Source organism: Rhineura floridana, chromosome 3 (genome assembly GCF_030035675.1).
Source record: "Rhineura floridana isolate rRhiFlo1 chromosome 3, rRhiFlo1.hap2, whole genome shotgun sequence".
NCBI classification, from domain to species: Eukaryota; Metazoa; Chordata; class Lepidosauria; order Squamata; family Rhineuridae; genus Rhineura; species Rhineura floridana.
Genome location: NC_084482.1, coordinates 200,173,922 through 200,186,531, shown reverse-complemented (window position 1 = coordinate 200,186,531; position 12,610 = coordinate 200,173,922). Strand labels below are relative to the sequence as shown.

Here is a 12,610-nt window from a genome sequence, read left to right as displayed (position 1 = left end):
TTTACTCCCAGAGAGCTACAATTCCCAAACAAACTACAGTTCCTAAGGTTCTGATGGGAGTTGCTTTAAATGAATGGTATGCACACAGCCTAAATAATGTGTCTGGATAGGCTTGCTGAAACAGGATGTAATATATTTTTAAGCCTGTTTTTATGATGTTTTAAAGTGTTTATAGGGCTTTTCTTTGCTGCCCTGGGCTCCTATTGGGAGGAAGGGTGGGATATAAATCTAACAAATAATAATAATTATCCAGGCACTGCATCAGAAGAGAAATATTTCCCACACAGCTTAAGGGTAGTTCTTCCTGAACTGAAATTGAGGGAAGGGCCATAGCTCAGTAGTAGAGCATTTGCTGTGGCATGCAGAAGGTCCCACATTCAATCCCAAGCATCTCCAGGTGCAGCTGGAATAAAGACTCCCTGCCTGAAACCATGGAGAGCCGCTGCCAGTCAGTGTAGACAGTATTGAGCTAGATAGACCAATTGTATGACTTGGTATAAGGCAGTTTCCTATGTTTCTATGAAATTCTCTTGCTTGCCCTGACATTCTTGTGTAACCAAATCCAACCAGCTACATAGTGCTGCCATGTTAGTCTCACTAACTACTGTAGGATCCCTGATTGGCTAGGATCACCAGGCATATATTTGAGGTGAACAAATTGTGCCTAAGCAGTAAGCACTAGCCAAAATGTGTGAGCCTTTGGCCTGATCCAGCAGGATTCTTCTCACGTTATAGTACTCAAGGCCAGCAGAGTCATTTTGCCACTTGAGGAAGAAAAATCCCACAAACTCCTCATTTCCTGGAAGTAAAAATATGCAACAATAAATTAAATAACCAAGAACTCCTTCCCTTTAATGATTCCCCAAAATCAGCTATCTCACTGTAATGGTAAATCCAGCAGTGGTGATTGCAATATAATTAACCCTATAAATCAAATAAGAGTGTTTTTCTACACTTCCCTAACTCTCCTTTTATTGTGTTTTATGAGGAGGCATTACAAACACCTCATAAACGCCTGGTTTGTTTTTGTTTTGTTTTAACTGCAGTGTAGAAATCTTTGAAATCGGTCTTCTGCGACCAGGTGTCTTTCAGATATTTTGCACTACAACTCCCAGCAAGGATGGCCATGTTCACTAGGGATGATGGGAACTGTGGTTTAAAACATTAGAGAGCTAGCCGTTTGGGGAAGGCGGATTGGAACAGTAACTAGCTAACTGCAGTTGCCTTTTTGAAGTTAATTCATTCATTGCCATGACAAGGAAGTAGAACCTCCACCTTCAGGCGCAACATACCTCTGAATACTAGCTGCTGGGGATAAACAAACAACGAAGAGGAGGCGGGGCTGTGCTTGTAAACGTTCTAGAAGTAACACGAAGCAGACTTGTTTTTAAGTTTCAATGGGGCGAGTGGGTGGGCCGGTATCTGCTGGGCATGCGCTCTGGGTCTCCTCCCCATGTGGAACTCCAGGGTGGTAAGGCGTTTTAAGTCGCGAGGTGCGCAAAGGCGGCGGCAGCATCAGCTTTTTCCCTCCACGTGCTTTTTGGTGTGCTCTTTTGCAGAGCGTTGATCGCCTAGCGGGGTGAGGAGTAAGCAATGAGCAGCGGCGAACTTGGGGTGGTAGTAACCACCCGGTAATTCCGCCTCAGTCCGTGCTCCCCGTCCTTCCTCCAGTTCAGAAGAGCTGAGAGTTGCAAAGAAATGTATCCGCGACCTCCTTTGCCTTCAGGGAAGGATGATGGCTGGAAGAATTATATTCCCTTTTCTTTATCTCCCCACACTGTCTTCTGATTTTTTTGTTTGTTTCGTTCATATATTACGCTGCATGTTAAATGTCTTCAGTGCATTAGGACAAAAATAAGCGAAATAATGTCAGAAAATAAAGGGCTGATAACTGAACTGCTGGGTGTTTTAACAGGAAAATGCTGTTTATGTATGAACGCGTGATTCTTTGCATGATTCTAAACTGAAGATAATCGGAGGCCGCACCCTGAACTATTTTCTTACCTTGGAAGTAACTGGGATGAGAGGAAACTGAATGCAAATACAGTATTTCATGTGCCTTGGAATTGGCTTTGTACATGTTTGCTACAATCCAAGGCAATGCTTTTGGGACAATTAATATTTCAACTCATTTTATGGAGTAACATCTGTGTTCTCTGTATCTTGAGCCTTACAAACTCTGCTTGAATTACCTGTTTTATTCATTCAGGTATACAGAAAAATTGTAGGCAGGATTTTGCAAGTACTGTAAATGGGTTCTGTTCATCTGGGGTTCTCTCCAGTCAGAGCAAATGTTGAGTGATTGGCAACAAACTCTTAGTTCCCTTTTATTTATTTTATTTTGTTGGAGCCCTCATATTTTATGGTTTTTCATACATAGAGTTGTTGGATACTTTTGATCCCCACAGTAGAAGTTTTCAGGATGAAGTGTGGAGATGATCTTAAGTTGTACTGTACTATTGTACTGCCTTCAATGCCTGCTTTTTTACAAAAAAGTTCTTTAGGCAAGGCTACCAAGGCATATAATTTAAAAAATACCTTGATTTCATCTATATTTTGACTTATTATGTTTATTGTTTTAACATCTGTGTTTATTGCTATTTTAATGAACATATTATTGCATTTTATGTAAACCTCTTAGACTTTTTTTATTGAGTTATATAAATTTTATTGAATGAATCAAATAAAAACTCAGGAAAGACTGTTTCTGCAGGCCTTTGCCTGACCTGCAATAAGGTGTAGTGATGGCCACTGATTCAGATGGCTTTAATCCTGGGATTAGACAAATTCATAGAGGAAAAGGCTGCCTATGGCTGTGTTACCTCCATTGCTGGGGGCAGTATTCCTCTGAATACCAGTTGCTGCGGATTGTGAGCGGAACCGTGTTCCTGCACTTATGTCCTACTTACGGGCTGCCCACACACTTTTTGTGGCTGCTGTGGGAATCAGGAAGTTGGACTAGATTGGCCTTTCGTCTGATCCAGCAGGGCTGTTCATATGCTCTGAAAAGGTGCTGGGTCTGAACATCCCTCCCAATTTTCATTCTTGCAGACTGTGAAATAACTTGTGATTGTGATTGGATCTTCTTGTTTTTCCTAGACTAAGATGGCTGGAGCAGAGGTGAGTTGGGTATAATGTCAGATCAGGGAACTGTGTTTGGGTTGATAAAATGGATGGTAGTGAGGACCAGAGAGAGTAAGGATATAGTGAAGGGAGTGGGCATCCATTTCATTCTCTTGCCAGAACTTAAAAGTGGTAAAAGGCACATTCTCCACATCACAGACTTAAAATGGGTTCCAGTAGTCCTTCACCTCCCCATGGGATGCTAAGAATTGTATTCCTCTGAGAGGAAGGGGCTCAGTATTTATTTCAGTCTGGGTCAGGGGAAGGCAACATGGTGGCCTCCAGAAGATATTGCTGGATTCTACCACCTGTCAGCTCTAGCCAGCATGATGGGAGTTGTAATCCAGCACCATCTGGCTACCTCTGATCTATATATTGCCTTGCAACCATACTTCTAGGGATTTCCCACAGAGAATTCCCATGATTCTCTGGGAGAGGCCATGACAGTTAAACTGGTATAACACTGCTGGAAAACATATAATTCATTTGTGTAACTTACAGCCACAAAATGTGGTTGGTGGCCACCAACTTTAGAAGAGGATTAGTCAAATTCACTACACATTTAAAACAGTATCATACACTTTAAACAGTCATGGGTTCCCCCAAAGAATCCTGGGAAGGGTAGTTTTTGAAGGGTGCTGAGCATTAAGAAGAGCCTGCTGGATCAGGCCAGTGGCCCATCTAGTCCAGCATCCTGTTCTCACAGTGGCCAACCAGGTGCCTGGGGGAAGCCCGCAAGCAGGACCCGAGTGCAAGAACACTCTCCCCTCCTGAGGCTTCCGGCAACTGGTTTTCAGAAGCATGCTGCCTCTGACTAGGGTGGCACAGCACAGCCATCATGGCTAGTAGCCATTGATAGCCCTGTCCTCCATGAATTTGTCTAATCTTCTTTTAAAGCCATCCAAGCTGGTGGCCATTACTGCATCTTGTGGGAGCAAATTCCATAGTTTAACTATGCGCTGAGTAAAGAAGTACTTCCTTTTGTCTGTCCTGAATCTTCCAACATTCAGCTTCTTTGAATGTCCACGAGTTCTAGTATTATGAGAGAGGGAGAAGAACTTTTCTCTATCCACTTTCTCAATGCCATGCATAATTTTATACACTTCTATCATGTCTCCTCTGACCCGCCTTTTCTTTAAACTAAAAAGCCCCAAATGCTGCAACCTTTCCTCGTAAGGGAGTCGCTCCATCCCCTTGATCATTCTGGTTGCCCTCTTCTGAACCTTTTCCAACTCTATAATACCCTTTTTGAGATGAGGCGACCAGAACTGTACACGGTATTCCAAATGCGGCCGCACCATAGATTTATACAACGGCATGATGATATCGGCTGTTTTATTTTCAATACCTTTCCTAATTATCGCTAGCATGGAATTTGCCTTTTTCACAGCTGCCGCACACTGGGTCGACATTTTCATCGTGCTGTCCACTACAACCTCGAGGTCTCTCTCCTGGTCGGTCACCGCCAGTTCAGACCCCATGAGCGTATATGTGAAATTCAGATTTTTTGCTCCAATATGCATAATTTTACACTTGTTTATATTGAATTGCATTTGCCATTTTTCCGCCCATTCACTCAGTTTGGAGAGATCTTTTTGGAGCTCTTCACAATCCCTTTTTGTTTTAACAACCCTGAACAATTTAGTGTTGTCAGCAAACTTGGCCACTTCACTGCTCACTCCTAATTCTAGGTCATTAATGAACAAGTTGAAAAGTACAGGTCCCAATACCGATCCTTGAGGGACTCCACTTTCTACAGCCCTCCATTGGGAGAACTGTCCGTTTATTCCTACTCTCTGCTTTCTGCTTCTTAACCAATTCCTTATCCACAAGAGGACCTCTCCTCTTATTCCATGACTGCTAAGCTTCCTCAGAAGTCTTTGGTGAGCATTGTTAGGAGACACTCCTGTTCTCACAGAGCAGCAATCCATCTTCCTTGGGTACCATAGTTCTGGGAACAAGGCTCTCTTAACAACTCTCAGCACCTTTGACAAACAGCAGTTCCCAGGATTCTTTGGGGAAGCCATGATGGTTTAAAGTGGTATGATACTGTAGATGGGCCCTGAGTGTATTAAGCACCTTTGCAACACACAGAAACATAATCCAGATTCTCACTTGGCTTCCCCCATCCCTGGTGCAGATACTCTTTTATTCTGCTGAATTGTACTGTTGTGTAGAACTGCTGATTTCAGCTTTTTAAAATACATTTGATTATTCTTGATTTCATATTTTATTGTTTCTTCTTAATACCTTGACTTAGTCCACACTAGGCATTTTACTGAAGGACAGCATTTTAAACAAATTGGGTTTTGCAGCCTTGGGCAGAAAGTATGAGATTAGGAGGGTGCAAGTGGGACCTGCAACAAAATGTAGCAGCGTGGAGTGTTGCTGTTCATGATGCCAGCCAATCAATTCCATCCTGCCCCCCCCATGTTTATTCAGTATTTGGTAGCCTCTGAGCATATGCAGTCCTTACTAGGCTGTCTTTGTGGTTTCTCCCCTCTTAGGGTTTTTCCTAAATACTTTTTTTTGTAGTTTTGCAAGCCCCAAGACTGTGGAAGCCTCCCTCTTGCACATTGGTGGAACCATTTCACCTACATATTTATTTTATTATCACATTTATATCCCACTTTTCCTCCAATGAACACAAAGTGGCAGGCAAACATGTTTCTCCCGTTCCTGATTTTATCCTCGCAACAACCCTGTGAAGTGGATTAGGCTGAGAGACTGACTGGGCCAAGGTCACCCTGTAAGCTTTATGGCCGAGTGGTGATTTGAACCCTGGTTTCCCAGTCTCAGTCTGACATTCTAACTGCTACACCACACTGTCTTTCAAGATAAGCAAAATTGCACATAGCCTGAAAAATTGTGGAAATGATTTACTGGCAACTGTATAACACTGAATGCTGTTGTCTACTTTCAAGATCTGGTGACATTTGAGGATACCGCTGTGCATTTTTTAGAGAGTGAATGGGCTCTGTTGGATCCCCATCAAAAAGCCCTGTACAAAGATGTCATGCAGGAGAATTATAGGAATGTGACCTCGCTGGGTAAGAATTACTTTCTTCCATCTCTTCTATGTGTGTAGAAGATAAAGTGTTGAAGATTGTTAAGATGAGGCTTTGCAGAGGCCTAGATCCCATTTATATTTTATAAGTTAAGCAGTATCATGCCACTTTAAACAGTCATGGCTTCTCCCAAAGAATTTGGGAACTATAGTTTGTTAAAGGGTCCTGAGAGTTACTAGGAGACACCTATTTCTTTCCCACAGCTACAGTTCCCAGAGTAGGGATTGATTGATAAACCGCTATGGGAATTTTTGCTCTGTGAGGGGAATAGAGCTGTCTCAGTAACTTTACAGTTCCCAGAATTCTCTGAGGAAAGCCATAACTGTTTAAAGTGGTATGATACTGGTTTAAATGCATAGTGCAGATGGGGCCACACAGGTTGCCTGGATGGAGGGTAGAGAAAGGTGTGCCAGTGTGTATGGAATCTTTATGACATTGGGTATGTGGCAGGTGAGCGTGACTTGGCTGCGATGGACTCGCAGGCTGGATTAAGCCCTTGGGTTTCGAGATTCCCCACCCCTGGGGTAGATGGACCAATGGCCTGACTTAAGGTCTACACTTAAGCCTTGAGAGAGAATTAATTTCCATGCAAGCAAAACTAGTTGCTTAGTAGTGGAATCTGCTGCAGTCAGATGACCTCGGAGGGCAATAAAATCAGTGGCTTAAGGTAACAATTTCTGGTTCTTTTGCTTTCTTCTTTTCTTGAGCAGGCAACCCTGTTCTCAAACCTGAACTGATTTCCCAGCTGGAACAAGGAGAAGAGCCATGGGTGAGGGACCCCAGGGTGTTGCAGGAGGCAGAAGTCCCCCCGTATACCAACTTAGGTGGAGGAGCAGGTAAGCTAGTCTATTTCTTGTATCTGTACTCCGCTCTTCAGCCAAAAAGGCTCCCGGAGTGGCTTACGTAAAATCAATTAATACAAGGCAGTCCCTGCCCGCAGGCTTGCAATCTTAAAAAAAAAAAAAAAAAAAAGACACACAAGGGAAAAGGGGCAGGGAGGGAAGAGGGGGGAAAGCAAACTTGGGCACCATTTCTTAAATGGCAGTTCTCATAATAACTGAGACAGCTGGTATAGCACAGTGGGGAGGAGAGCCTGGTTGGGAGTCCAGAGTCCGCGAGTTCAAATTCCTACTCGTGTCTCCTGGGTGTCAAGGGCCAGCTAAAGATCACCCCCCACAGTGAGTGGCTCAGAGGTTACGTGCCCTGCCACCTGTGCAGCCGTGGGCAAGCTGCATAGTCTCAAGGAGCCCAGTTGCCTCCCAGCTGGCAGTTGCGGACAAGGAAGGGGCTGGCTTGTGCAGCTGTGGCAAGCTGAGCAGGCCCTAGCAGCTGGGGAGGACTAGCCTCAGAGGGAGGGAATGGTAAACCCCCCCTCTGAAAACCCCATTCATAGGGTTGCCGTAAGTCAGGATTGACCTGAAGGCAGTCCATTTCCATTTTCATAATGACTAACTGTCATAGCAACAGTTCAGGGGTAGGGATGCCTTGACGGAGCTGATGGAATGGGCCCTGCTTCTGATCTCTCCCACTAAGGTGGGCTGGTGGAACGGCTGCTGCCAGGTGACACTTGAAGGAGAGGAGGCCTCATGGAGGTGATTTCCTTGGATCCTGAGGATAGTGTGACATAATGAGGATGCTCATTATTCATGGCCATAGCTCTACCGCCCCTGCTCAGTGATGGATCTTGGCTAAAATAAGTAGCCTTGATGGTGGGAGTTTACAGCTTTTTCCTTGGGCTGACAGTGTATCGCTCACCCATTTCAATATTTCAGCGGGAATAGTGAGTGCTTTCCTCCCACCGGGGTCAGGTTTGGGGAACCTAGTGTCCTCCCAGATGCTGCTGGACTCCCATCTCCCAGCCACAGATCGCCCCATCCCAATACCAGTATATCTCATATATTAGTGGCGAACTCATTCTCCTGAGTGTTAAAATGGCATGATCCACACACAAGAGGGAGACGTCGGCATGCCATGCTTGGAGGAACCTCATGGTTTGCAGAAGTAACAGTCTTACTTATTTATTTAAATATTTGTAAGCGGTACTTTGCCATAAAATATCGCAAGGTGTTAATATAGCCTAAAAAACACTCATCTTGGGGGTGGGGATGAGCAAAAACTACCCAGTAAGGACTGAGCATGCTCAGTTGGCAAGGCATGTTGACTCCCTGTCCAGGGTGGGGATGGAAAACAGGAGGAGGGTAATGGGATGAAGCATTGTGGGAAGGGCATGGCTGGCTAGAATTTTGAACAGGAGCACTTCACACGGCAACATTTCATTGGAGATCTGACTTGTATAAATGCGGATAAAAGCAGTGCTAGGCTGACCCTCATTTTATCTCTGAAGCATCCCCAGTTACCGCAGCTGTTCGGCCAACCACTTCGGTGAAGTTTGCCCGTCGCAGAGCATGGCATAGAGAATGGAGAGTCCCGGGGCGACAGCGATATCAGCAGCTACTCTGGCAGATGAGGTGTCTACGAACGAGTGAGTGCATCCCTGTTGCATTATGTTTGAATAGTTTCTTCCACCCTCACTTGGTTCTTGGTGGATGCTGAGCTCTGCCATTCAACTCCCAGGGTCCGTGTGGCTGGGGCAGTAACGTCAGCGCTGCTCTTGATGTCCACAATGTGGGCTTCGGGCTCTCCAGCAATGGGGGCTTACCTGTTAGAGCAAATGAGCTCAACTGTGAGCCTAGGTTTGGGTGACAGCATGACACAGGAATAAAAAAGGCTTGGGGGTGGGGAAAGTAAAGCAGCTATGACCACAATTAAGTGGTTCTGGTAAGCAGTGGAAGCTTGTCTATTAGCACTGCCCCACCGATGTTCAGCCTGCCCTCACCAGTGTCCATTTGCCTGCCTTCTTATCTACAACTAGATGAGGGTGGCCCTGCCAGTCACCTTCCTGCCCGCTGGTTTCAGTGTTGCCCCTTGTAGAATTCAGCAGGGAGGAGGATGGGGCCAAAACTAGAATTGTGGACTGACTGGCATTGGCTGTGGCTCCATTTACTGTAGATCTCTCTGTTTTCTGCCCTATCAGTGCTTCATAGGTCCCTGCCCCAAAGGATTTACAATTTACATTTACAAATGACCAAAACCGAATTGGATTCATTCTGTAAAAACACTAGGCAAGGCAGATAACATTTTCAGCAGGCCACGAACTATCAGGATTGCAGGTGCCTGTCTGCTTTCCATTGGAGCAGTGTTGCAAATTACCGGTGCTGCTACATTAAAAGTCTTGGTTTGCATAGAAACCAGTGGATAAATCTCAGTGGATATGAGATAACTGGGCAGTCAGGAGGGCTTCTCCAGATGATCGCAGTCTGGTGTATGAGATGTGATTTTAAGACATGGATGAAATAAACAGGATAAAAAGTGGCAGGTGAAAGAATTAAGAAAGCGTATTGATGAAACGGCAACCAACGGCAGTCATCTGAATCTACGGGGTTTTGTGTGGCGCTTTCAAAGACAGTAACTTTGTGTTTTTATCCAATGCTATTCCTATTCATAGACCCACTGAAATTAGTTAACATGACTACCTTAGTTTCGTTAATTTCAATGGGTCTGCTCTGAGTAGGACTTAGGTGGCTACACAGATCATTGGTGCCAGCCGAATCTCCCTCAGAAGGGCATTCCATAAGTGGGCTCCCTCACCCTCATTGGTCTCAGCCTTGCCTCTGGTGACTTCAAGGCCCGCTTGGAGATTGGCTGGGTTCTGGAGGGCAAGGAGGGAAGGATAATAAAAAGGCATTAGCAGATGGTTGAAAAGCACAGGCAGGTTAATGTTTGATTTTTATTTATTTTTAATAATGTTTTTATTGGTTTTGGGTAGAACAGAATACAAAACAAATATAACTCATACAACAATGAGAGAAAATAGTACAGTTAACAACAGGAGTTATTGTACCTATAGTGCTCTAGGGAGATAAGCATAAATTAAATGGTTATTGTCCTGCATTGTTTTCCAGATAATTATCCCAATGTGGACTGCCAAATCTGACCATGTGAGGCTGGAGAATGTTTGATTTTTATTGTCATTTTAAAATGAACGTAATATGTTTTATGCCAACGGCTTTGAACACGGGTGGGGAACCGTTTTCAGCCCTTCGGGGCACCCTTCCGAGGATCCTATGCCGGTGGCGGATAGGGTCAGAGGCACAAAGTGGGGAGAGCAGCGTTTCATTTAACCGTTGTACAGTGGGCTAGTTTCTACACCGTCTCGCAACCCCTCTCTGCATCCTCCATCCAGACAAGCAAGAGGCATGATCAGAGTTTAAGGCCAGGCAAAAATGCTTGGGTTGTGAAGCTGGGCTAGTGAGGCGTGTGGCCTGGAGAGAGTCCCGAGGGCCAGATGGAGAGGCTTGGAGGGCTGCATTCAGACTCTTGGGCCTGAGGGTTCCCACCCTTGCCTTAGCGATTTTAAAAAAACCTTCTTTGGTTTTATTCAAACTGACAAACAAAACCGACTATCGAGTAAGAACAATAAGTAAAACAATGAACAAAAAGGTGTCGCTTAACTATCCATTACAGAAAGGTCATAAAGTGAGACTAAAGTGGTCCGTTCAGTGCCTCCCAGAGTCCCTCCACATCTGACCATGCATGTGAGGAGGTCCTAGATCAAGTCCAGAACTGTCCCCATATTGAAAGAAGGGGAAGAAACGGGTCTGTACTTGCCCTCTGCTGTGGCCTTAGTTGTTAATTAAGCAGTGTATAAATCTTCTGCTCCTTTGGGTACTTGGGCCTGAAGCCACCTTTGAATTTGGCTGCCTGGTTGTTTCTGAGCCAATGAACCCCTTTCAAAAGCTTCCATGGGCTTGTTTAGAGCTGCGGCCTAAGCATTAAAGGGTTGCGCCAAAGGCTGTCGTAGATTACCTTCTTTGGGTGCAAAAGAAACTAGGCCCAACCCCTGGCATCTCCAGATCGGACTGGGAAAGACAACTATCTGAGACCCTGGAGAACGGCTGCTGATCAGAGTAGACCTGCCTTCCTCAGCCTGGAATAACAGCCAGGGTCGATGGGACCTGTAGTCCAGCAACATTTGGAGAGCACCAGGTTACGGAAGGCAGGGTAGACGGTACTGAGATAGATGGCCCAATGGCCTGATTCAGTAGAAGGCAGCTTCTGTTGTTCTGTGCAAGGCTGAAGCCAGCCCTTTCCTGGTTTGAGAGAGAGGGCTTGAGGATGAATGGTAGAGTTGAAGGAGAAGGGCCACAGCTCAATGACGGAACATCTTTGCATGTGGAAAGTCCCAAGTTCAGTCACTGGCATCTCCAGGTAGGGCTGGGAAAGATCCTTCTCTGAGATTCTGAAGAGCTGCTGCCAGTCAGTGTAGGCAGTATTGATCTAAATGGACTAATGGTCAGACTGTTCAAGGCAACTTTCGATGTTCCTAAGGTAGGAAAGTATTGGCAGATAGAGATTTGTGCCGTGCGCGTGCTCCCAGCGGAGGGTGCTAGAAGGGGCCATTGCTTCCCTTCCAGGTCTCACTCCCCCCCCTTTGTTTCCACCCCACTCTCAGTGTTCTCGGCGAGAAACGAGCTTCTGAAGGTGATCCGATCCGTCGAAGGGACCCACCACCGAATGGAAGAGTCGCTGCTGCGGTACCTGGGCAGGCAGAGCCAGCTCCTGGAGCAGCTGGAAAGCATGCTTGCGGTCATGAGGCTGAATGAGGAGGATGACCAGAAGGCCAGCAGATGCCTGGACGGTGAACGCCTGGACCACCTCGAACTGCGGCTAGACAGGCTGCATGCGAATGTGCTTGCCATGCAGGCTGTGACACGTCCGGGGTGTCCTGCCCCTGCCCTCCTAAACTGATCCCGGGGCGGCCCTTGACTGTGTCCTGTGCTGTTTGACCTCCAGACCTTTGTTGGCTTTTGCCTGGTTTCCCCACTTGATCCCTCACCCCGCATAAACCTGCCCATGGCAGGCGCCTCAGCCTTTCGGTGGCCTTCCTCCTGCTCTTGGCTTCATCCACTCGATGCTGTTGCCATCCCTGTCCAGGGATGTGTGTGTCGTCGTTGGCTAGACCACTTCCCCTCTTCTAGCCTCCGAAGCTTTAAGGGTCCTCACTTCCACTTAAGCTAGGATTTCTCTCCACACTGTGTTCAAAATAAAACGGTTTTGTTCTGCAGTTTGTTGTGTGTTGTCTTGTGTTTCTGGTAACGTCCAGCTCAAAAGAGCAGAAGGACTGTAGCTCAGTGGTAGAGTGTATGTTTTGCATGCAGAAGGAACCGGGTTCGGCTCCTGGCGTTTCATAGGACAGGCTGGACAAGATCCTCATCTCAAACCCTGGAGAGTCTTTGGCAGTGTTTCAGATATTGAGCCAGATGGACTAGAGGTCTGACTTGGTATAAGACAGGTTTTTTTTGTATTTGTAAGACCTAGTAGTGTAGCAAATCTAGGAGTGCAGGGTCCCTTCATGACAG

At 45.8% G+C, this 12,610-nt stretch overlaps 1 protein-coding gene across 10 annotated transcripts; it reads left to right on the top strand.

The window, feature by feature from the left end:
* The first annotated feature begins 1,168 nt into the window (after positions 1–1,168).
* On the top strand, positions 1,169–12,315 carry LOC133381132 (zinc finger protein 560-like). 10 transcript variants are annotated; one of them, XM_061619740.1, is made up of 6 exons: positions 1,169–1,365; positions 3,052–3,120; positions 6,048–6,173; positions 6,899–7,027; positions 8,536–8,673; positions 11,704–12,315. In XM_061619740.1, the coding sequence occupies exons 3-6, from the start codon at positions 6,140–6,142 to the stop codon at positions 11,997–11,999; spliced, it is 597 nt and encodes a 198-aa protein (XP_061475724.1). In that variant the 5' UTR covers positions 1,169–1,365; positions 3,052–3,120; positions 6,048–6,139; the 3' UTR covers positions 12,000–12,315. The 10 variants fall into 10 exon arrangements, with proteins under 10 accessions (XP_061475724.1, XP_061475727.1, XP_061475718.1 ...); XM_061619741.1 differs by lacking the exon at positions 1,169–1,365 and adding an exon at positions 1,410–1,579 and having other exon boundaries at positions 3,100–3,120; XM_061619736.1 differs by lacking the exon at positions 1,169–1,365 and adding an exon at positions 1,410–1,579.
* Positions 12,316–12,610: the final 295 nt, after the last annotated feature.